Raw genomic sequence first — 26,728 nt, 5'->3', positions numbered from 1 at the left:
AAACTGATTATTGTGAAGCCATGGAACATCTGGGCCGTTTCTGTGGCTTCAAGATTTTCAGCACTGTGGTGGAAAGTTACGGGTCGGGTTCAGGTAAGTGTGTGATTGTGCGGATGTTAGGGTTAGGGCACTGGTTACGTGATTTAGGGTTAGGGCATGGGTGAGGTGGATGTGCGATAGTGACAGACTTTAGGGTTAGGGCGGGATAGGTGAGTTATTGTTAGGGCGCGGATGAGGTGGCTGTGTGATAGTGACAGACTTTTGGGTTAGGGCGGGATAGGTGAGTTAGGGTTAGGGCGCAGGTCAGGTGATTGTGCGATAGTGATGGACCTTAGGGTTAGGGTTTGGGTTAAGGTAAGTGGATAGATAGTAGTGTATATACAGTTTAGTGTAGGGTTAGATGTAGGATTTTAAGTGTATGTGTGTGGATTGCTGTTTTTTTTGTGTGCTTGTGTTGTGTGTGTGTTTCTTGGAACATCAATTTTTTTTCCTGGGAAAAAAATTGCTGTTCTAAGCCTTCGATGGTTTTGCACTTCGAGGTTAGAAGTTTGAACATATGGTGTTCGAACTTCTGCCATTTCGTCGAAGTGATATAGACCCGCTGGAGGGGCAGAGTAAAAATGCAGAAGGTTTAAGGTCCTAGGAAAATGTGTCATGGCTATTACATCCATAGGTTCAGCAATATTTACTAGCCTAACAACCACAATGGACCTTTATAAGCCTAGCCGCACAACCCAACCCAACTGTGTCCCCATGTAATGTGGGTTTGTATTTGGAGATTGGAGAGATATGTTAGTTACAAGGTTGCTAAAGGTTCATTTGGGGGGTACGTTAGTTAGGGAATATTTATTGTTTACCTCTGTCTATCAGAGACATGGGGGTCAGCTCGCGGGTGAATTTTTGATTTCGCCTCCAATGGTCAAGGTTATGCTTGAATAGGGTTAGGGATGGAGTCTGCTTCACATGGATAGGAAGCCTATACTAGAGCATAGGTTTTTTTTATACACATATCTGTCTCACAAGCATTCTATTTATGTCACAAACAAAGTTCAGTTCTTGCAGCTAGTGTTTTTGGTGCTATTCATTTTGTGTAAATGCAAAAGACCCATTAGGCCTGGATCTGAGGATGCCTTATATGCTAGACAAAGATCACCTCTCAGTAACCTGCAAGATACTGAGTATAGAGACATGGCTTTAATGCAATCTGTATAAGGACAATGTGTTAACTACCCTGGATTCTCCTGGTGAGGGACCTCTGTGCATGTTTCAATTGCTGCATATGCCTGGTCAGGTGCATGTTGAACAGGGCATCGTACTCAATGACATGTCTGATAAGGGATGAATAAAGTGTCACTATGACTTCCTTGGTCCTGGATACTATTCATTTACTTATAAGTTGGGATACCTGGAATTATTTCCTTACTATCTTGGCTATATGTTGGTCAAAGGCCAGATTACTGTCTACATATTCTACTGGATCCCTAACTAATCTTACGGATGTCTTGTCAATGGAGTAATTAACCTGGAAGGACTTTTCTCAAAAAGTACTCTAATGCACTTGGCTTGGCACTGAGTTTTAATACGTGGCTTTGGCACAAGACATTTGTCTGTGTTAGACCCTCTTGCAAGAAACTAGTGTCATGGGGGAGAATCTATGACCGTTCCCAATTTGCAATCATCTGCAAAACTAGGTGAGCCAGAGGCTTTTGACATTAGCCTTGACCTTTGAAAATTAGACGAGAAACAGGAGGGGGCCCAAAACTGTGATCTGAGGAACTCCTCTGGTGTCCAGTTTCTTGTAGAGGTGGCCTCACCAATCCTGACATCTTGGCTCCTATATGTGAGTCATCTGGCAATCCAACGAGGTATGCTGGGATATATGCCTAGTTTGGTGAGATTGTCAACAATACCTGAGTGGGGTATTTTCCTGAGTGCCTTAGCGAAGTCTAGTTAGGCAGTGTGCACCAGTTTGCCCTGATCCAGTGCCTTGGTGACCCTCTCAGTGAAGTCTACCAGGTTAACTATGCATGATCTTCCTTTGACAAAACCAAACTGAGATGGGTCCAGTGTCTGTAGGTTGCAGATATCTTTGCTGATAATTTCCATGATCATTTGTTCCATAGGTTTGCTTATTAGACTAGTCAGATTAATGGGTCTGTTGTTTACAGGGTCAGTTGATGGTCCATCTTTGTGAAGATGGATAAATGTTGCAGTCCCTCGTTCATGTGGTATGTAGCCTATTTTGAGATTTTAGTTGAAAATTGACTCAAGTGGTCCTGATAGGTCATGTTTCAAGCTATTTAGGAGACAACCCAGGATATAGTCTGGGCCTAATGAGGATGTGTTTTTGGCCTTAGTGAGTGCCAGCATGACCTTTCCTCTCTAATAATTTGGGAAGGTTTTGCTAGTAGGAATTTTGTGCGGGAGGCAGGAGGGATAGTGGGGGTAAAGTTAGAGCTGAAGATGGCAGCCAGCAGCTTCTCTATGTCACTGTACCCAGTGAAGGTGACATTGTTTAAGACCAGTTTAGCACACACCACTGTGTTATCTTATAGGTTTTGGACATAAATTTAGAAGGCCTTGTACTTGTCTTTAGCCTAAGAGGCTATCTTGACCTTGTATTGGCTGTGTTGAATTTAATTAGTCCTCTTAGTGACCTCTTTCTATTATTAGAGTTATTCTTTCTGATTTTGGCCAAGACTTTTTTCCTTTTGTTACATACACCAGTGTGGTTTGTTTTCAGGGTTTGTTTTGGGCATACTTCTTGTAGGTATAACAGCTTCTTTGCAGCCATTTACATGGTTGTACGAGGTTTCTGTGACCCATTCTGCATAGGTTGCTGTGAAATTGGGGTTCGGAGGGGCATTCAATTTTGACAAACTGTCACTTAATAAGATGTAGTCTGTTTTAGAATAGTTCATAACTGTTACAGGTTTTGCTGGATTTTTCATGTTGACTTTTATTTTGAAGGAGACAGCTTTGTGATCCAACTTCACCAGTGAGGATGTGACATGTGGAGGGAAGGTGCAGTACTCTGCAATACTGGTGAGTACGAGGTCCAGTATGTTTGAACCTCTGCTTGGAGTGTGCACTCCCTGGTAAAAGGTATTCTTGTTAATAAAATCAAGGAATCATTGTGTATAGAAGTTGCAGGTAGTGTATGTTTCCTAGTTTATAATGGGGCAGTTGAAGCCTCCCCTGAAAAGGGTATTTGGCTGGATGGTGAGTGCCTCCAGCAGGTCTAGGTATGAGTTATGGGATTCTTGGGGCATAGATGGTAACCTGTATCTTGACAGGATATGGTATGGGACTTTATCTATGATGATTTGCCCATGAATGAACTCCAGGGCATCATACTGTTTAACCAGCTTAGTGGTATATTTGTCACTAATGTAGATCAAAGAACCTCTGTCTTTAGTCCCTGTCTGTGTGACTGATGGTCTAACTGTGTAGAAGGCACTGAAGCTTTGTACTGAGGGAGTACTTTTTGTACCTTTAAACCATGTCTTGGTAACAGTACGGACATGTAGGGTGTAGAGTTTATTGTTAAGGCACCTACCATTGAGCAGTAACACCTTTAGGTTCATTTGGGTTTCATTTGATAATCTGGTAGTTTTATGAATTTGGCATTGCCTAAAAAAAGGCTTTAAGGGGGTGGATAAGGTTTTAGCCAATATCCAGTAGCCTAGGAAGGTTAGGTGCAAACCATCCTTGGAAACATACCATAGTCCCTAACCATGTCCTTCTATGCTGACAAATATGGAATCCCCTAGAAAGACACCAGAAACTAAGCCAATTGTTAAAGTCATCATTTTTTGTTATAATGTGGCATCACCTGTGGTAAAGGTAGAATGCTGCTTAATGCAAGGAACATACCTGTCTGAGAGATATAGTCAGAGAGATCAACAATTGCCTCTCTATATATAGTCCAGTGAGCCAGTGAGGTATGTCTCAGGTCACCTACACCCACATGGACCAACTTGTGGTGCATTGACTTGACTGCATACATAACCTGGCATATCCTGATAACCTGTTATCTTCTCTTTGCCCAGTCTGGTGAGAAAGGTATGTATTTGTCGTTCAATGTCGTCTGCTATGAAAAGAGTCCTGGGTAAAGTGTTTGCTTGTCTCATGGGCTTTGTTCTTGGGGGATCATTGGCTGTAGGCATATGTGTGGTGTTTGGTGTTGCTTTTATTGTGTGCATTATTGACTGATGAGGATAGCTGATGCCATTTGTAGGCTTAGGAGGTGTTAGAGGTTTGGAATGTAATGGCTGTATGTATGTATGTGTGTTGTGGACATTATGTGTGGTGGATGTAGCTTGTGTGTTCTTTACCACCTTGTTTATAAGTAAAAATGTTGCCTCCAATGAAATTGTGTATATAAATCTCTTGCATACTGTATTGGTTTCCTCAAGGATTAAAAGGTTGTTTGTAAACATGAGGCATTTGCTATATAGTCTTTGGATCTAAAACAAAGACAACTGGCAGCTTGACTGAAGACTGAATCCACAAAATTTAATGAAGCGCTTTTCGTCCAATACTTCTTTGAACTTCATCAGATACTAACATTTACAAAGAAAAAGATTAAATAGACATAATTAAACATAATTAAAATCCGCTGATATCTCCACCTTAAAATTTAAAGGAACAGTGTTTAAAAATAGCATTGAGACCATAATATACATTTTCCTTTTCTTTAAACCTGTCCTGTCTTATTTAACAAGCAAGTAAATACATATATAGCAGCAGCAATGTGATAAAAGTCATGTAAACAAATTGTATAAAATATGAAACATCTCTTCATTTATCTAACTTTACTTTATGAACCTTTTTAAGTGAAAATAATTATTAAGTATATCCCTGTAGTGTTGTTACCACACTATTTCATCTCATTAAACTTTTCAGCTTTAAACAACATGTGATAGAGTACATGTTGTTTAATCCTGGAAAGTTATAAGCATTGAGACTAATTTGCCAAAGCAACTCCAACTTTTCTAACAAGAGATTAAATGGAACCCCTCTTGGATTACTATCTACTTGATCAAGTATCCAAAATTTAAATGCATGTTCTTGATATTGTTCTATGTGCTTCGTTAAAGCATTGTCCAGTTTATGTTTAATAATGCAATATATATGTTCATATATTCGGTCTCTCATTCTATGCTTGGTTTTACCGACGTCGAATGATTCACAATTTTGACATTTAGCCACATATACGTTCATTTTGCAGTTGCAATTAACTTTTCTTCTATTACTCAAATGCGTATTATTTATGTACAGTGATGCATCCACTTGAATGTATTTACAGTAAGGGCAGCTGCCACATTGTTTCATCCCTACCGCATGTAATTGCATCCTGCAGTCACATTCAAATAAATTCTTGAGTGTTCTACCCTTCCTAGTGATAAATTTTGGTTTTGTTCCTAATTTGTCCACTGTTAGTTTGCCCTCCAATAAAATTACAATGTTTCATCTTTATATTTTTATGTAATGACAATCAAGGTTATAAGTTGTAATAAAACTCATTGTGAAGTCAGTTTGGTTCGTACCTAACCTAATAATTGTATCCTGAGCCAGGTTTTCCTTTTCAGCCTATCATTCATCAAATAATCATTCAACAAGGTAGGATGTTGTATACTCAAAATCGGTATGTACACACCAGTGATTCTTTCCTCCGCAACTTCTTCTATTAGGTTGTCAATCAATGTAGTCGGGTTTGCTCTTTTCATAAATAATTTTTTCAAGAACTGGCACTCATAGAAATCCTCATCGGTGGACACCATTCTGGAAGCTCTTACTAATTGACCCTTTACCACCAATCTTTTTAGTGGTAGGGGTGTGCGCTTGTAAAGTGCAAAAATGTGTTTGAGTAAGATGGTTTCCTATAAATATTTGCTTGGTATCTCTTTTCTACATAATGATTAGTAAGTTGGACATCTAAGAATGTTATTTTATTCGGATCAAAATTATATGTAAACACTAAGAAGTCCGTAGTCACGTTAAAGTAATTAATCAGATTTTCTGCTTCTTCATGACTACCTTTTATTAATAAGATGTCATCCAAATAGCATGTAAAATAGATTATTTTTGAGGCTATTCCTTCCTTATTGAGTACATATTGATGTTCCCAGTAACTCATTACCAGATTTGCGAAGCTAGAGTCACAGGGGGACCCCATGGCTACTCCGCTTTTTTGTAGGTAATAGTTTCCTTTGAAATAAATGAAATTATGGAATAGAACTATATCTAGGAGTTCTTTTACTAAGCTGATGCCATTCTGAGGGGGCTTTTTCTTCCTTAATAATTGACTAACCCACTCTATGCCCAATGCTTGTGGTATTGACATGTATAAGTCCTTTACGTCGACTGTAAGGAAGTTGTACTGTTGGTCATACTTCAATTCATTAATTTTTTTGCAGGAATGACCATGAATCTTTACATATTACTTCTTCTGTTGTCACATATTTTTTAAGTATATTATCTATCACTTTAGCACATGCATATATGGCAGAATTCCTGCCATCAACTATAAGTCTAAGTGGAGGATCAAATAAGCATTTATGGATTTTGGGGACCCCAAACATTGTAGATACTACTAGTGTTAACAATGGCATGTTGTTATACATGTCTATATCTATCTTTCCCTCTATTAATAAATCATTAATATAAATTTTAATGCAGTCATTAGATGTATTGTATTCAGTGAGGGATGCTTTCTGATATGAACTAGAGGCTAACATTGGTTCTATTTTAGCTTCATAGTCATCCAAATCCATAAATACAAGGCCTCCACCTTTGTCGGGCTTCATGACTCGTACCTTAGCTGATCTTATCAAGTTGAACCATGCTTGCTTATCTATAGTTAAGTTATAATCATAACCCATAGATCTATTTTCCTTTTGATATGTTCTCATATCCAATTCACATATCTTTTCAAATGTATATAACAAATTATGCAAGGGGGGGTTGTATGTACTTGATATTCTATATTGTGCTTGTGATTGTACAGCTGTATTCCCCAAGAATAATTTTAAATTAAGTTTCCTAACATACATTTTCAAATCAAGAATGCTGTTAGATATATCCATTCTCCTAGCTGGTGTAAAAGTCATTCCTTTAGCTAGAGTGTTAGCCATCTGAACAGAAATGTCCAATGTAGAGAAATTATATACAAAAAAGTCACCTTCCATTTTCAAAATTATAGCTGGCATTTTTGTTGTGTTGTTGTCTAATTTCTCAGTTACTTCCATTTGTTGTGCTTTATCCTCTGGTTTCATTTGTTTTGCTGTCCTCCCCCTCGAAAAATCCTGATAATTGTTGTTATGTTGATTATTGGTACAATTCTGTTGGTCATTCCGGTTTTGGATGGGCTCGCTTCTTCTTGGACCCTCAAACTGGTTATTGGGAACATCAAAGCTGCTGTCCTGAAGTTCTGTAACATCCTGCTGAACCGATTTTAGGAATAGAATTGAATAGTACTAAGTCATGGTGTTAGTGTTTTAAATGCATAAGCTAGCTGCTCCATGCTTAACTCTATGCAATGCTTCTTAAGTTACTGGTTGCAGTCCTTATAGTAGTTATGTATGTAAACTTTACTGTCCAAGAATTTGCACCTATACAGGGTACTGCCACCCATTGGTATGCAGTGAGCAGTTCCATGCAAAATGCACCTAATTTATAGCAACAGGAAAGAAACTGAAATCTAATCTCTGAGCACTCTGGCCAGCAAGCGACTACACTTTGATCTCTTCTGGAGTGCTTCCTCATCGAGAAAGGCCAGGCAAATACCTTCTGCCACAAGATGGATAATCTGGTTCTCCACAGCAAAAATGTAACCCTCAAGTACAATGCAACAACAAAACAACGTATGCTCTGACATGATCACGCTGCAGCAAGGTGATGTAAATGCAACAATGAAATAACGTATGCTCTGACATGATCACACTGCAGCAAGGTGATGTAAATGCAACAATGAAACAACGTATGCTCTGACATGATCACGCTGCAGCAAGGTGATGTAAATGCAACAATGAAACAACGCATGCTCTGACATGATCATGCTGCAGCAAGGTGATGTAAATGCAACAACGAAACAACGTATGCTCTGACATGATCACGCTACAGCAAAGTGATGTAAATGCAACAATGAAACAACTTTTTCCTGGCAAGATCCCCCTACAGAAAGCCGAATTCATTGCAAATAATTTAGAAAGCAACACTTAGGCAAAACAGGTGATTTTTCACCAAAAGAACTTTGCAGTGAAATGGTAGTGATTGGTTAAATAATAAAATGGTAGTGATCAGTTAAATATTGAAATGGTAGCAATCAGTTAAATAATGAAGTGATAATGATCAGTTAAATGATGAAATGGTAATGATCAGTTAAATAATGAAATGGTAACGATCTGTTAATGAAATGGCAACGATCAGTTAAATAATGAAATGGTAACTATCACTTAAATAATGAAATAGTAATGATCAGTTAAATTAACTGGTAATGATCTGTTAAATAATACAATGATAACAATCAGTTAAATAATGAAATGGTAACGATCAATTAAATAATGAAATGGTAACTATCACTTAAATAATGAAATGGTAATGATTCAAAACAGTTAACGGGATAAGTGATTATTTCAAATTTACTGGTAATAATGGGTAGTCCTATATTATTATTTGGATGTCAAACTAACTAAGAATGTGGGATCTAACTGTTTTGAATCATGTGTGTATAGAAAGCCAACTTTCTCTAATGATTATTTAGAATTTAAGAGTAGCCACCCAATTTTTGTAAAGAGGAACATTGTGAAAGGACAAATGGTCCGGGTGTTTAGAATGCGTTCAAATTTCAAACTCGTTAAGTTAGAAACGGAACATTTGGTTAGTATGTTTATGGCGAGGGGCTACCCACTGGAATTTGTTAACAACATTAGGGACCAAGTGATAAGTGAATGGGGTCTTAGATTTAAGCCACTGCTTGGTGCCATTGAAGTTTCTTTTGATCAAGCCTACTGTCAAGGTAGAGATTATACACACACTATGGTGTTAACATATGGGGAAACCTCACCAGGGTTTAAAAGTATTATTAAAAACTACTGGACCATGTTTAAAGGGAACCCAGAATTACTGAATGTAATTGGGGATGAACCCTTTTTCACTTATAGGGTCAATAGAAACTTAAAGAGCCTTTTAGAAAATCAAGTCCCTGTTAAAAAAGGTAATAGAAAAGGGACTACTAAGTGTGGGGCTTGTGAATACTGTAAATTTACAATAGGTACCCCATCGGTTGAATTGGGACCCTACAAAATAGTGATAAACTTTGGGGCAGGTTCTTGCACCACAAAGGGTTTAGTGTATCTTGCCGTTTGCCAAGAATGCAGATATTTTAATGTAGGGAAAACTGAAAGAAAACTGAATAGGAAAATTTATGAACATATGTACAGTATTTCACGGAAAGACGAAAATAATGCCCTTTTTAAACATGTATCCATGAACCCAGATCATTCCTTTCTGTTTGGTATTTTGCAGGTTGTTGGTAAGGACATAAGGGGAGGTGATTGGGCTAACCAACTGCTTACAGTTGAAGCGAGATGGCAATTTAGGTTAAATGCCACTGTTGCCCCAGGAACTAATGATCACATCAGTATTAAACCTGAGTTAAGGTATCAGGCATCAAAATTTTAAACCCTTACTGTTTGCCTTTACACATATTCATTTTTTAACACATACATGTATATTTATACATATATATATATATATATATATATATATATATATATATATATATATATATATTTTTTTTTAAGATACAAATATATATGTTTTTTTCCATTTCCTGTTTAAAGTTTTACTAAGGACATATAGCACATTTTTTATGAATTTGTATGTAGTTTTTAAGGTAATTTAATATGTTTAAATATAGGATAATTGTTTTTTCTGCTTGAATGAAAATATTTTGTTACTTCAACTTTAAGGGCTGTTAGTCTAATTAGAGAAGCTTGTTAGTATAAAAGGGGTAATTGCGCAAGCTTTTATTGTTCTGATGAAGTCTTATGACGAAAGCGCTTGACCTTTGGAGTACTTTGTGGCTGTGTGGTTTGTGATTCTGTGACTTTTAATAAACTTGGTAAATTCTACAGAGGTCATAGGATATTGGCTTCAGAGTAATGATCTGTTAAATAATATAATGGTAACATTCAGTTAAATAATGAAATGGTAACAATCAGTTAAATAATGAAATGGTAACTATCACTTAAATAATTTAATAGTAATGATCAGTTAAATGAAGTGGTAACGATCTGTTAAATAATATAATGGCAACATTATCAGTTAACTAATGAAATGGTAATGATCAGTAAAAAAATTAAATGTAGCGATCAGTTAAATAATGAAATGTTAACATTCAGTTAAATAATTAAATGGTAGTGATCAGTTAAATAATGAAATGGTAACGATCAGTTAAATAATGAAGTGGTAACGATCTGTTAAATAATGAAATGGTAGCAATCAGTTAAATAATGAAGTGGTAACGATCTGTTAAATAATGAAATGATAATGATCAGTTAAATAATGAAATGGTAACGATCTGTTAAATAATGAAACGATCTTTTAAATAATGAAATGGTAGCAACCAGTTAAATAATGAAGTGGTAACGATCTGTTAAATAATGAAATGGTAGCAATCAGTTAAATAATGAAATGATAATGATCAGTTAAATAATGAAATTATAGCGATCAGTTTAATAATGAAATGGTAGCGATCAGTTAAATAATGAAGTGGTAACGATCTGTTAAATAATATAATGGCAACAATCAGTTAAATAATGAAATGGTAATGATCAGTAAAAAAATTAAATGTAGCGATCAGTTAAATAATGGAATGTTAACATTCAGTTAAATAATTAAATGGTAGTGGTCAGTTAAATAATGAAATGGTAATGATCAGTTAAATAATGAAGTGGTAACGATTTGTTAAATAATGAAATGGTAGCGATCAGTTAAATAATGAAGTGGTAACGATCTGTTAAATAATGAAATGGTAGCAACCAGTTAAATAGTGAAGTGGTAACGATCTGTTAAATAATGAAATGGTAACGATCAGTTAAATAATGAAGTGGTAACGATCTGTTAAATAATGAAATGGTAGCGATCAGTTTAATAATGAAATGGTAGCAACCAGTTAAATAATGAAGTGGTAACGATCTGTTAAATAATGAAATGATAATGATCAGTTAAATAATGAAATTATAGCGATCAGTTTAATAAGGAAATGGTAGCGATCAGTTTAATAATGAAATGGTAATGATCTGTTAAATAATGAAATGGTAGCGATCAGTTAAATAATGAAGTGGTAATGATCAGTTAAATAATGAAGTGGTAACAATCAGTTAAATAATGAAATGATAGCGATCAGTTTAATAATGAAATGATAGCGATCAGTTTAATAATGAAATGGTAGTGATCTGTTTAATAATGAAATGGTAGTGATCAGTTAAATAATGAAATGGTAATGATCCGTTAAATAACGAAGTGTAAGTGCAGTAAATCAAACACAATAACTTATTTTCTCCTAGATGGCAGAAATTACAATGGAAACATTTCTCAATCACAGGGTGAGGATGCCAAGCTTTACTGTGCTCTGTGGAAAACAGCACACAGTTCAATAAACACACCCAACTTATAGAAGTTTAGAGACATTAATGAGTCAATAGCACAATGGCAGTGCCATTTGCATTTTAGGTGAAGCGTTTGATTTGTTAAGGTTTTTGTGACTGTCTCAATGAGTGTGTAACTCCAAAGAGATAGTGTTGTATAGTTTTTCTACAGTTGTAGCAGTTGCCATAACAGTTGATGGATTTTAAGATAAGTAGCTGGTGTTGACTATGTGAGTGGTGTGGTGTTGAATGAGATGCCTGATAGGAGGACATCTGTTAGGTTTATACAGGATTTTATGTATTATCCTAATATGGTTTAGTACCAGTATATTTTGTAGTTTAGGACAGTCTAGTTTTACCAGGGAAATGCAGTGTTGGGTGTAAATGGATTCTTTAGTAGCAAATGTAGCCATTTTGTTATTTTCAAGCTTATTAAAACAGTTTTAGGTATGTTTGTGTGAATGGATGACTCATGTTAAGAGGGCTGGTAGTAAAAGTGTTTGGGATGGAGATATTATGAACAGATCAGTAAAAAGGATTTAGCTTTATGAAGCTTACCTAGTTTCTTATTTGTTTTGCAGATTATATAATTTGCATGGTGGTCAGATTTCAAGTGGAGGTCTGTTATTAGTCCCAGATGTTGGCATAGGTGACAGGTACTATGGATGTGTTATTTACAGATTTTTGTAGTGATACTACATGTTGGAGTAGATTGGTTGCTGTTTGAGTTAAGAAGCATCAATTTGTGGCATCAAGTACCAGCCATTTTCTAGAGAGCTGAATGATTCCTATGTGAATTATTGCAGTTTATTGTTTCCGCAGACATTATGAGAGTTGAGTCATCAGCATATTGGACTAATACAGCCTTGCTAGTTGCTTTATATAAGCCATTAAAGAACATATGACAAACATCTTCCGCATTAATATAATGGTGAGGATCCCCACCTATCAGACTTCTTTGTTAGTATAATGTGGTGAGCATCCATGCTTGTCATGGTGAGACTGGAGTTCAGTTCACTGACAGGGAACAGTTATATCCCTGTTTGGCAGTTGGTACATAGGATTAAGGCTGTGAGCTGTTAAGTTACTTCCTGTAGTGCAGGGCTGAATTCCATTAGCTTTCATCTGCCTGCTGTGAGACCTTGAGCAAATCACTTGACCAGATAGTGCTTTGGGGTAATTGGGAATTTGGGCTAGGCTCCTTAATGGTCTCCTGGGCTTCTGGCCTAGTATTTACATATGTTAAATATAAGCTAGCCTAGTATGCATCCCTGTAGTACATCAACTGCTGTAGGTAGAAAAGGAGAGTAGCGATCCTGACAATGGGCACATCGTGATTGCTGGGATAGACAGCTTTTGAACCAGTTAAAGGCTTTGGGACTTGTACAGTATTTGGCTAATCTGTTGATTTATAGAATAGGCAAGGCAGTAATAAAGCACTTTAGTCAAGTCTAAGAACAGTGATGCAAATTGCAATCCTTAATTGTGTCTGCTGCTGAGTTAATTTTAAAAAGTCAGTAATGCAGTTTTGGTGCTATAGTTAGGGGCTGCACATAGAATTGTACATATTTGCTATGTATCGGATGTTAATTTTTATTTTTGCTATGTCAGTGATGCGTGTTTATGAATGTTTTCACTTGACAGTTAAAATCATTACAATGTTTTCACAAAATATGACACCCAGAAAAAGTAATTAATCCTGACATCTCAGTATATTGCATTTATTTTTATTCTTATTTATTCTTATTTATGCTTTAACTATCTTAGCCCCACTAGGCTAGTGACCTCTTTTCTGTGAAGACCTGAAGTTGTATTTATACTACTAGGAAACATTTGGCCAGGGCTTCAGAAACGTACCTTAATGTTTTCATTATGTGTCATGGGATGTTTTACATCCACCTGAACTACCACAGACTCAAGCAGATAAGGCCACACTCTAACATCTCATCCGAAGGATGGATATATTTTCAAAATAAGAGCAGGTAACTGTTACGCGTGGATAATTGGAAATATAAGGGTTTACTCTCCTACTCTGAAAACACAAACAGCTATGTTTTTTTAGTTTTGGTTGTCTTAAACAGTTTGGATAATTATTTTAGATTCAAAAGATTCTAAGACTTATACAAGAATATAATGCAAATGTTTGTGGTTGAAACTAATATCCTTTCAAAGTGAGTATCAAAATCATATGGTCACAAGTTTTGCATATATTCCAAATCCAGTACTGTGAGTTCTTCCTCTTCCTGTGATATGTAGCTAAGCACCTTCCAGTCATTGGTCAATGCTATTTTTAGAGCAGCATTCTAATGTTTGGTATTTGTATATACAGAAGACAGATTTCTAATGCTTATACAACAGCATGATTTTGTAATGGGGGAATCTCTGCACCCAAAAGAAATAACTTTTATGAACTTAAGTGTGCTGATTACTTTTTCATTTACACCTTATATCCTCAGAGATTTCTCCTACCAGGGTTATTTTGTTTAACCCTTGATCTTTCAGGGTTCACTGACTTATGGATTTTAGTAGCATGTCGAAAACTCCTGTCCTGGGTTGACTGTGAATGCAGACATAAGGCCAAGAACACTGCATCAGTGGGCCCAGACAATATCTCAGAATGCCTTCTAAATAGCATAAAACATGACCTATCAGGCCTGCTGGAATTTCTATTTAACTGTAGCCTCCAAACAGGTTTTGCACCTCATGACTGGAGAACAGCAACAGTCATCCCTCTACACAAAGGTGGGCCATCTACAGACCCTGGAAACTACAGACCCATAAGTCTCACTCATCTTATATGTAAAGCCATGGAAAGAATTATCATGGAGATGATCAACAGAGATATAGTAAACCTCCAGACACTGAACCCAACCCAGTTTGGCTTCATCAAGGGCAGGTCATGCCTACTCAACCTGATGGACTTCTTTGAGAAGGTCACCAAAGCAATGGATGAGGGCAAAATGGTTCACACTGCCTACCTTGACCTGGCCATGGCATTTGAAACAATACTCCACTTGGGCAGTGTTGACAAACTCTAGAAGATAGGCACAAACCTATTTGTCAGCTGGTGGATAGCTCACTGGTTCACAGACTGGACACAGGAAGTTAAAATTGGGAAGTCCACCTCTACAAAGAGGCCATTCATAAGTGGAGTTTCTCAGGGATCAGTCCTTGGACTGCTCCTTTTTGGCATTTACATCCCTGAAGTCAAGGCCAATGTCAATGGTCTCTGGCTGACTAAATTTGCAAATTATTGCAAATTAGGAGCTGTCACTGAATCACCCTCCGACACAAATGTTCTCCAGGAAGGGTTGACACAGACAAACAATTGGTGTCACAGCCATGGACTAAAACTAAATACCAAAAATGCATAATAATATCCTTCAAGAAGTCATCCACCCCTGGTAACTATCATATTGACAACACACCCCTTAGAGTCAGGGACTTGGTAACATACATAGACAGCAATCTAGCCTTTGACTATCACATGTCTACAGTACTAATGAAACCATTCTATATTGCATAACTTATAAACAAAGGTATGACATCTAAATCCAAGGAAGTCATTATTCCACTGCATTTAGCATTCATCAGAGCTATCATTGAGCACAATGCCCCCTTTGACATGTACCTAACCAAGCATATCCAACAGCTGGAATGTCCACAGAGGTTCCTCACTAAAATAATACAGGGCATAAGTAAAATGTCTTATGAATACTGCCTCAAGGCCCTATCCTTGTATTCTGTCTCCTACAGGCTGTTGAGAGGAGATCTATACCTGGCATACAGGGCATTGTCAGACCCCACTGTAATGGACCTCATACATATCAGCAAAACAAACAGCACCAGAATTAGGGAGGGTGGGTTAAGGTGTGTTTTGTTTGCACACACAACACAGGGCAGGGGTTGAGTCTCAAGATGATTTAGGATGATTGGCTGGGCTTACAAGGGCAGTTAGCTTAGTACTAATCTATGAACCTATGAACCTATAAAGACTTCAACATTGGCTGTGATATAAATAGGACCTGCTGGAGAGACAGGTATGTATCCCAGAGACTACCCCATCTCTGGAACAGGGTCCCCCATCCATGTGAAGATGAGTTCCTCCCTAACCCAATTCAAGTGTAACTTGGACAATTAGATAGGGAACAAGAAATTCATCCCTGTTGTGGCACCTATGTCTCTAATGGACACATGCAACCTATAAATGGTTCATCTCCCAGGCTCCTGTTTACGTTTATCAAGGGTACCAGAACTTATGAAAGATTTGGGATGCGTGGCTAGGCATAAAAAAGCCCTTTGTGAACATTAGCCTAGTAAACATCTATGAACCTGTGAACCTATGAACAGGCAGATTGTCCTAGAAATAGTATGAGAAGGCATAGAAATAGTATGAGAAGGCATCAGTAACATTCTTTAGTACTTTTGTGTATTATTTAAGCAATAATCCATGACTGTGAGTGGATATATCAGGATTTACCCATGGCTGCTATGGTTTGATCATGAGGGTTAAGAAAGTAAGCTAAATTGCTTTAAACAAATCTTAAACTAATAGTTTGTTCCACAGAGCAGGTTTCAAGGCTGGCATTACTGTGCATATTCTGATAGAAAGACTGGTACAAGAGACCAGACATCTTTCTATTAGTATATGCTTGATTTACAACAGGCACACTGGTTAGGCTGTCCAATCAGCATGCTCATTTCTGAATAGCAATGAGATGTTATTGTATAATTTGGAAAATCACCAAATAGTTATCTTTAATGGATGTGATCCAAATGTGTCTGTTTGTTAAAGTAACAGTTCATCAGGGATTGGAATAGCCACTGCAGACCCTTTGTCTAGCTATTTTATGACAATGTCATAGTTACATTTCGAAGACTCTATTGCCATTATTTCAAATGAGGGTTGTAGTTGGTCTGTCTCTGCACATTCAGGATCTGATGATTCACTTTTGTTAAAAACAGTCATTGTGGTTAGACATATACATATAAAAAATCCTGCTACAACCTTGGTTGTAATGCCAAAGATTTTCTTCTTCTTCTTTCGGCTTTTCCTGGTTAGGGGTCGCCACAGTGGATCACCTGTCCACTCCTGATTGGCAGTGGAGTTTTATGGTGTTGTGCTGCCAGCCCAGCGCCCAACCTTCCACAGAGGGCACACACACAGTCACACTCATGCCTAGGGCCAATTTACAGTGTCCAGTCCACCTACAGCATGTCTTTGGGATATGGGACGAAATGGGAGCACCTGGAGGAAACCCACGCAACCGCAAGGAGGACATGCAAACTCCGCACAGATGGCACCCCAACCGAGGATCGAACTGGAGAACCTCTTGCTGTGAGGTGGCAACACTAACCGCTGCACTGCTGCGACCGCCAACGCCAAGGATATTAGTCTAAAATATTCATTTCTTTCTCTGGAAGCAGTTTCACTTTAGATTCTCAAACTACTGAAATATCAAACTTCAATAGCTCGGGACTTCTTCTTCTTTCGGCTGCTCCCATTAGGGGTCACCACAGTGGATCATCTGTTTACATTTCTTCCTGTCCTCTGCATCTTGCTCTGTCACACCAACCACCTGCATGTCCTCTCTCACAACATCCATAGACCTTATCTTAGGCCTTCCTCTTTTCCTGTTACCTGGCAGCTTCATCCTTAGCATCTTTTTCCCAATATACTCTGCATCCCTCCTCAGCACATGTCCAAACCAATGTAATCTTGCCTCTCTGGCTTTGTCTACAAACATTCCAACCTGGGTTGACCCTCTAATACACTTATTCCTAATCCTGTCCACCCTTGTTGCACCCAGTGCAAATCGTAACATTTTTAACTCTGCCATGTCCAGCTCTGACTCCTGCCTTTTTGTCAATGCCACTGTCTCCAACCCATATAACATAGCTGGTCTCACTACCATCTTGTAGACCTTCCCTTTCACTCTTACTGGTACTCTTCTGTCACAAATCACTCCTGACACTCTTCTCCATCAACTCCATCCTGCCTGTACTCTCTTCTTCACCTCTCTTCCACACTCACCATTAACTGTTGATCCCAAGTATTTAAACTCATTCACCTTCACCACCTCTACTCTCTGCATCCTCACCATTCCTCTATCCTCCCTCTCATTCACACACATATATTCTGTCTTAGTCTTGCTGACCTTCATTCCTCTTCTCTCTAGAGCATATCTCCACCTCTCCAGGGTCCCCTCCACCTGTTCCCTATTCTCACTACAGATCACACTGTCATCTGCAAACATCATAGCCCACGGGGACTCCTGTCTGATCTCATCTGTCAACCTGTCCATCACCATTGCAAACAAGAAAGGGCTCAGAGCTGATCCTTGATGTAATCCCACCTCCATCTTAAACGCATCCGTCACTTCCACCGCAGACCTCACTGCTGTCACACTACCCTCGTACATATCCTGTACCACTCTTATTACTTCTCTGACACTCCCAACTTCCTCATACAATACCACAACTCCTCTCTAGGCACCCTGTCATATGCGTTCTCCAAGTCCACAAAGACACAGTGCATCTCCTTCTGACCTTCTCTGTACTTCTCCATCAACACTCTCAGAGCAAATATCACATCTGTAGTGCTCTTTCCTGGCATGAAACCATACTGCTGATCACTAATTATCACCTCCCTTTTTAACCTAGCTTCCACTACTCTTTCTCATAGCTTCATGCTGTGACTGATCAATTTAATCCCTCTGTAGTTACCACAGCTCTGCACATCACCCTTATTCTTAAAAATCGGTACCAAAACACCTTTTCTCCATTCCTCAGACATCCTCTCACTTTCCAAGATTTCATTAAACAATCTAGTTAAAAACTTCACTGCCATTTCACCTAAACACCTCCATGCTTCCACAGGTATGTCATCTGGAACAGCCTTGCCATTCTTCATCCACTTCATAGCTATCCTTACTTCCTCCTTGCTAATCCACTGCACTTCAAGGTTCACTATCTGCACATCATTCAACTTTCTCTTCCTCTCATTCTCTTCCTTCATCAGCCCCTCAAAGTACTCTTCTGCTCAACACACTTTCCTCACTTGTGAGTACATTTCCCTCATTATCCTTTATCACCCTTACATGCTGCACATCTTTACTAGCTCAGTCCTTCTTCACCCCACTTAGTGTCCAACCTTTTATACAATTCTTCATACGCCTTATCCTTAGCCTTCACCACCTCTCTCTTTGCCATGCACCTCATCTCCTTATACTTCTCTCCTTTCTTCTTTCTCTCTGACAATCCCACTTCTTCTTCACCAACCTCTTCCTCTGTATACTCTCCTGTATTTCCTCATTCCACCACCAGGTCTCCTTGTCCTCCTTCCTCTTTCCAGATGTCACACCAAGCACCTTTCTAGCCATCTCTCTTACTGTCATTTCAATGTATTGGGTCTCAACAGATATGTGGAACTTGACATTTCTCCACGGGGTTTAAGGGCTTTCAAAAGCCCCGTGACACCATTTGACAATACTGACAAAGATGATTTGATATTTAAAGACCGCTGGCTTACGGCGGCTCACAATTGTGCAATGGAATGGGTAAAGATACTAGATTATTATCAGACATTCTACTAGGTTAATGATATTATTTTTTGGTTTTAAAAAAAATGAAAAAAAAAAATGAATGAACAAATAATAAATAAACAAAAAAAAAAAAGAAAAGAAAAAAATAAAAATGATACTTGGTAGCGTGGTCTTTGGAGCAAAAAAGCACATCTATTTTCCTTTAAAAAAAAAAAAAAAAAAAAAAAAAAATTTTTTGTATCGTTTGCATCTTCTGAAGGTTATGGACAAACTACAGATTCAGAAGTTGACAATTTTTTTTCCTCTTCCAGCGCTGCAGATCCAGCAGCATCTCAACAACGCAAACGAAGCGAGCACAATAACTCAGAGAGGAAACAAAAGAAAGGTTTTGAAATGGGTTCTTCATTGAAGGACAATTTAAACAAGTGTATAAGAGGTAGATGGAACTGATTTAGTTAATTCTATTACTACCATCTCTAATGTAGTTAATATTTCTGGTTGTGATTTATCCAATGATGAAATATCTGTACTTAATTTGGGCTTAAAATTTGTCCCTAGTGCTATACCTCTGAGGGAAATGATGATAGTTATACTACTATAGATATCTACTATTCTTGTCTTTCAGATGAATTATCATTATTTACATATTCTCAGGCTTATTCTTTACTTAATATTGAAGGTATTGATTTTCACAGTAAATTTATTCCTCCATTACAATAATTCCACTATTATTCAATTTTCTGAAATGGTGCATTTCTCCATTCAGGTTTCTGGTAGACAAGATATAGTTATTAAAAATCTGATAAAAGCAATGTACTACTTAATCATAGGCAATATCTTGATATGAGTGATGAGTACATCTTACGATGATTCTCTAACCTATGAAGTTAGTAACCTTGATAGTTACCTCAATGCAATGAAAGAATGTACATTTATTAAATAAAGGTGTTAGATTAGTTTCTATTACTCCAAAAAAAACAAAAATATGATAAAATCCGCCTGGCAGCCCTCTTGTTTCAGCCAGCAATTATTTTAGCGGAATATGGGTGTTATACATAATCATCTGCTACCATATGTCAACCTGGGTCCCCAGATCCCTGATGATTTTATTGATAAGATTAGTGAAGTTATTGCCACCTATATGTTTTGGATAAGTATTGACGTTGTTTCCCCAAGGTATGACTATGCATTTTTGGCGTTTAACTTCAGGCCATGGCTCTGGCACCAGTTATCCGCTTCTGTGAGGCCCTTCTGGAGGATATCTGTGTCAGATGTGTTTTCGACTATGGCCAGTTTGCAGCCATCTGCAAACTTTGTCACCCATAACCCTCCTGTGTTTGCTTGTACTTCAGAAAAGTAGATGCCGAAGAAGAGTGGACCCAGGACTGAGCCCTGTGGGACACCACTTGTGACAGGCTTTGAGTCTGACATGGCTCCAGCAACTCTGACCCTGTGGGTTCTGTCACTTAGCCAGTTTGCAACCCATCTTGTGATGTATGGGTTTACATTCAAGCTGATGAGTTTTTCGATGATACCTGAGTGGGGTATTGTGTCGAAGGCCTTTGCCAGGTCGAGGTAGGCTGTATGGACTGCCTTTCCTCATCAATGGCCTTGGTGACTGTCTCAAAATCAACCAAGTTTAAGAGGCAGGATCTGCCTTTGACAAAGCCAAACTGGGTTGGATCCAAAGTCTGCAATTTCCCTATGTCTTTATTTATGAGTTCCATTAAGATCCTCTCCATGGCTTTGCAGATAAGGCTTGTCAAGCTAATGGGGCGGTAATTTCCAGGGTCTGTGGAGGCACCGCCTTTATGAAGTGGGACCACAGTCGCGGCGCCACTCCTTGGGCACGTATCCTGAGGTGAGGCTAAGATTAAACAGCTGTCCTAACTGTGGGTTTAATTCCTCGTTGAGTTCATGAAGCACACAGCCGGGACACCATCCGTCCCATGGATGCTGTGTTTTTGCCTTAGTGAGGGCAGTTCTCACCTGGGCGTTGGAGATGTTTGGGGCTACAATCCTCTGGAATAGATATCTCTCCTTTTGGGGTGGGGGAGAAGTTTGCACTGAACCTGTCAGCCAGTATGTTGGCAATGTGTGTAGGTTCAGTAATTTTCACATCATTTTGAACTAATTCTGAGCATATCTGGGAGTTTCCTCCTAGGTTTCTAACATAGCTAAAGAAGGCCTTATGATTGTCTTTAGAGTCCTTGGCGATTTTTCTCTCAAAATTTGCCTTGGATGATTTTATGAGAGCTCTTAGTTTTTACTTATAATGATCAAAGGTGTCTTACCTTTCAAGGATTTTGCTCTATCTTGTAGTAGCTTCCTCCTTTTGTTGTAGAGCTTGTTTATGGCTGGGGTCCACCAGACTGGACGCTTGCCTTTGGTACAGAGAGTCTTAGTTTTGTTTGGGATTGCCTGATCCATGCAGTCCTGTAGGTGCTGGTAGAAGGCATTTGTAAGTGATTCAGCGGTTTGAGTAATGTTTATCACTGGCTCAGGGGCCTTAAAGGAGACCACACTAGTTTTTAGAAGTGTGAAATCGGCTTTTGAGAAGTTTTTCACTGTGGTCTTTTTTGTTTCAGGTGGGGGCGGGATGAGGACCTCCAGCGAGATTAGTTTATGATCTGATCTCACCAGTGAGGGGTATACTTCTGGTGTTGAACATTTTGATCCCATGTTCGTGATGATGAGATCAAGTATGTTTTCTACTCTTGTGGGGATACTTCTCTGACACTCCCAACTTCCTCATACAATACCACAACTCCTCTCTAGGCACCCTGTCATATGTTTTCTCTAAGTCCACAAAGACACAGTGCATCTCCTTCTGACCTTCTCTGTACTTCTCCATCAACACTCTCAGAGCAAATATCACATCTGTAGTGCTCTTTCCTGGCATGAAACCATACTGCTGATCACTAATCATCACCTCCCTTTTTAACCTAGCTTCCACTACTCTTTCCCATAACTTTATGCTGTGACTGATCAATTTAATCCCTCTGTGGTTATCACTACTCTGCACATCACCCTTATTCTTAAAAATCGGTACCAAAACACCTTTTCTCCATTCCTCAGACATCCTCTCACTTTCCAAGATTTCATTAAACAATCTAGTTAAAAACTCCACTGCCATTTCACCTAAACACCTCCATGCTTCCACAGGTATGTCATCTGGAACAGCCTTTCCATTCTTCATCTTCTTCATAGCTATCCTTACTTCTTACTTGCTAATCCACTGCACTTAATGATTCACTATCCCCACATCATCCAGCCTTCTCTCCCTCTCATTCTCTTCCTTCATCAACCCCTCAAAGAACTCTTTCCATCTGCTCAACACACTCTCCTCACTTGTGAGTATGTTTCCCTCATTATCCTTTATCACCTTTACCTGCTGCACATCTTTACTAGCTCGGTCCTTCTTCACCCCCCTTAGTGTCCAACCTTTCATACAACTCTTCACATGCCTTATCCTTAGCCTTTGCCACCTCTCTCTTTGCCATGCACCTCATCTCCTTATACTCCTGTCTACTTTCTTCATCTCTATGACAATCCCACTTCTTCTTCACCAACCTCTTCCTCTGTATAATCTCCTGTACTTCATTCCACCACCAGGTCTCCTTGTCCTCCTTCCTCTTTCCAGATGTCACACTAAAGCACCTTTCTAGCCATCTCTCTTACTAGCTCTGCTGTAGTTACCCAGATATTCGGTAACTCTTCACTGCCACCCAGTGCCTGTCTTAACTCTTCCCTGAACATCACCTCACAATTACCCTTTTTCAGTTTCCACCATTTGGTCCTTGGTGCTGCCCTCACACTCCTCCTCCTCCTCTTGATCACCAATATCATCCTACAAACCACCATCCTATGCTGCCTAACTACACTTTCCCCGGCCACCGCTTTACAGTCTCCGATCTCCTTCAGACTGGCCTTTCTACCTAAGATATAATCTACCTGTGTGCATCTCCCTCCACTCTTGCATGTCACCCTATGCTCCTCCCTCTTGTTGAAATATGTATTCACCACAGCCTGAAGTGTCAAAACTGCACTCGCATGAAAGTGCAGAATACTGAGCGTGGAAATGTCAAATCCGCGGTGTGGATGTAGCTGGAGATTCAGGTAAGTGCTGTTTTACTAGGGGTTTGGGTAGGGATTTTAGTGTGTGTGAGGTGTGTTTGGAGTTTTGAGGTGTGGGTTAGGGTAGGCAAGATTTTGAGTGTGTAAGTGTTGCGAGTGGTGGTATTTGTACGTTTGTGATGTATATTTGCGCAAGGGGAGTATAGAATGTGTAGTGGTGGTTTTTATGTGTTTGTGTTTTTAGTGCGACCTCAGAGTTAGTAAATATAAGTAGCGGGGTGTAGGGTCAGCGAGTGTGTTTTGTTGTGTTTGTGTGTGTTTTGTTGGGTTATAGTGTAGGGAGGAGGGTGTATGTATGCTGGTTTGTGTGTGGAGTGTCTATGTGGGTAGTTGCAAATTTGAATGTCGCGCTTTTGGGCTTTTGTGTTTTTCAGTTTTCGGCTTTACAGTCTCAAGATACTGAATTTCAATATTTCAGTATTTTGGGATTGTAAAGTGAAACCCTGGAAGCACATACTGCACATACGGACAACATGAATGCATGACAAACTACTGATACTAATTGCAAAACCTTTTGAATGTTTATTATTTTAAAGTATTTTTTTCAGTTCAAGATAATTTATCCAAGTCACTAAGTGAAATTGTTGAGGAAATAAATAAGGCTCCTGCAGTGTACGTACATTCAGAATTTTTCTCAGTCAAAACTATCTTGCTCATAAAATATAAATTACACGAAATCTATATCTGGGTGTAGAATGTTGTATGTGAGTCTTACTGTTTGATCTGATTTCTGTTTTCTATAACTGTATGTGTCTTAAACAACAGATTATGAGTAAATTTAAGAAAGGTAGCTATATATACTTAATTAATAAAACCTCAATTAAGTAACAGGAGTTTTTAACATATTAAACATTCTGCTGGCAGTATTAATAGCACCGAGGAAGGATCTATTGAGCTGAAAGCTTTGAGTTGTGTTTTAGGTTTTGTGATTACATTTTTAAAAGTATACGGGGTTTGCAGAGTCACTTTTTTCTTTTTTACTTGAATTCAGTATTAATATTTTAATATGAATCTTGTTTAATGAAATTCTGATTTCAGATTAGCTATGCAGCCAGCAGTGAAAAGTTAAGTGATAAGGAAGACTTCCCTTCCTTTTTCCGAACCATCCCCAGTGATAAGAACCAATCAGCTGCTATGATTGAGATCGTCCATCATTTTCATTGGAACTGGGTTGCAGTGATTGGCAGTGATGATGACTATGGTCAACAAGGAATCCAGATGTTTGCATCACTGGCATCGGACGCTAGCATCTGTATTGCTCATCAGGGCCTTATACCTGTACAGGCATCAAATACTCAAACAGTTGATTCAAAAATTCCTGACATCCTATACAACATCAACAAAAGCCAGGTTAATGTAATTGTGCTGTTCTCCGGAGACCAGGCTGCAATGCCCCTTATAAAGCAATTCATTAAATCTGGACTAGACAAAAAGATATGGGTTGGAAGTGAAGGTTGGGTATCATCTGATTTAATTTCTTCGATTCCTGATGTTGAGACAATTGGAACGGTCATCGGTTTTGTTACCAAAGGTAGCGTGATGCCTGGCTTTGATGATTATATAACGTACACAGTTGCACAGTTAGGTTTGAAAAGTAACATCACGGGAATGTATGATGCAGTAAAGCGCCAGCCTTTCAATGTGTATACAGCCGTCTACAGTATCGCTTACGCTCTGCACGAGCTACTGAACTGCACATCAGGGGTTTGCAGACAATGGCCAAAGGCAAAACCTTGGGAGGTGAGTATCAGCTTTAGATTATATTAAGTGCTTTTCATCCTTAAGCTTTCTGCTTATAAATGAAGGCAATACATGTAACTTCTTTACGGAAATTATGATTTATAGCAGTTTTGTGTGTTTTATCTTTTTTTTTCATGAAAAAGGAAACTTACAGTTTGCAGCTTCTGCACATATTTAGACACAGAAAAGATAAAACTGTTCGATACCAAAGTTAAATTTGTTTTTTTTTTCAGGAATAATCATTCTGCATTCTACTGTACTATCCATTTTATGTCCATTTAGAAATGTATTTAATTACTTAACAGAACTAATGCATGACTGCTTGATGAAATGGAAGAAATGTCTATTTTACTCTTGACAGAACTATATAACGTGATAAAGAGAACTGTAAAGTCCTTTGACATTATCACGTGGACACAAAGGGAACATATATGTCTTTAAGTTTACAAAAACCTGCCTCTCCATTTTATAGTTTACATGACAGCAAACAATTCTACGTAACAGCTACAAACATTTCTCATTTCCAGCCAATAAACAGAGACTAGCATACTCTCACCTTTTCCTGATTTTGCAGGAATGTCCCTGACTGGGTCTCATAAAATATTTGATTTTCTAGTAAATCATTGAGGATTACAGTTACATTGGTCAAAACCTGTTGTTCTATTAATTTTTAAGTGAATTAGGAATTATATTTAAAAAGTTTCCCTGGGTTTAGATTTTCATCCACCATTATTTTCAATTTTGTCAGAACTCTTGAATAAATAATTTGAGAGGTATGGAGAAATCATTGTCCTTTTAATCAAAACTCAAATCATTTCCAAATATGTACTCATTTTAGCATGTTTTCTATCATTCCTTGAGTGTCAGAGGAAAAAAAACAGTGGGTACTGATAAAGACCAGGGAGCCGCAGGCATGTACACACTTGAAAACATTTCAGTCTGCAAACCTTGTGCGCTGATTCATAGCTAAGCACATTTATGTCCGAACATGTATGGAATAAATCTTTATATCTTTCTGTGTGCGTCTTTTCTTATTTTTATACATCGGTGGTGCAGTGGTTAGCACTGTCCCCTCACAGCAACAGGCTTTCTGGTTCGATTCTTGGCTGGAGCTCCTTCTGTGCGGAGTCTGCATGTCCTCCCTGCAATAGACTAAAACTTAAAAAAAAAGACATGCAGGTAGGTGTGTGAGTGTGTGTGTGTGTGTGTGTGTGTGTGTGTGTGTGTGTGTGTGTGTGTGTGTGTGTGTGTGTGTGTGTGTGTGTCTGCCTTCTCTGAAGGTTGGGCTCCAGGCTGGCAACTCGACACCTTAAAAAAATCTACTGCCAATCATGAGCAAACTGGTGATCCAGTGTGGTGACCCCTAATTGGGAAAAGCCGAAAGACTCAGTATACATCTACATGTTTTAGGTAATTTTTTTTCTGATTTTTACAAAAAAAGTCAACAATGGATCTAAATGATGCATTCTATTCTGCAAATGTTAAAATATTAAGAAATCCCTTTCAACATAAGAAGCATTCAGCATAAATACCCGTTTAAGAAAGAACTTAAACTTTTTCTCCTGAAGACCTGGTCATGCCCTTGTCAAACCCCACTTGAACTAGTCCCCTCTCGTCTCATCGTATCGGCTTTTCCCCATCAGGTCTTCT

At 38.5% G+C, this 26,728-nt stretch overlaps 1 protein-coding gene across 1 annotated transcript in view; it reads left to right on the top strand.

Annotated features, from left to right (window-relative positions):
* Window positions 1–26,728, top strand: part of TAS1R3 (taste 1 receptor member 3) — a 228,669-nt gene that overhangs the window by 48,646 nt on the left and 153,295 nt on the right. The window contains exon 2 of the mRNA XM_044063601.1: window positions 24,377–25,078. Coding sequence (XP_043919536.1) covers window positions 24,377–25,078 — 702 coding nt within the window. The remainder of the gene's footprint in view (window positions 1–24,376; window positions 25,079–26,728) is intronic.

Source organism: Protopterus annectens, chromosome 2.part1 (genome assembly GCF_019279795.1).
Source record: "Protopterus annectens isolate FY-2018-M chromosome 2.part1, PAN1.0, whole genome shotgun sequence".
Classification (NCBI taxonomy): Eukaryota; Metazoa; Chordata; order Ceratodontiformes; family Protopteridae; genus Protopterus; species Protopterus annectens.
The sequence above is the reverse complement of the archived record's forward strand: the minus strand, read 5'-3'. Positions and strand labels throughout refer to the sequence as shown.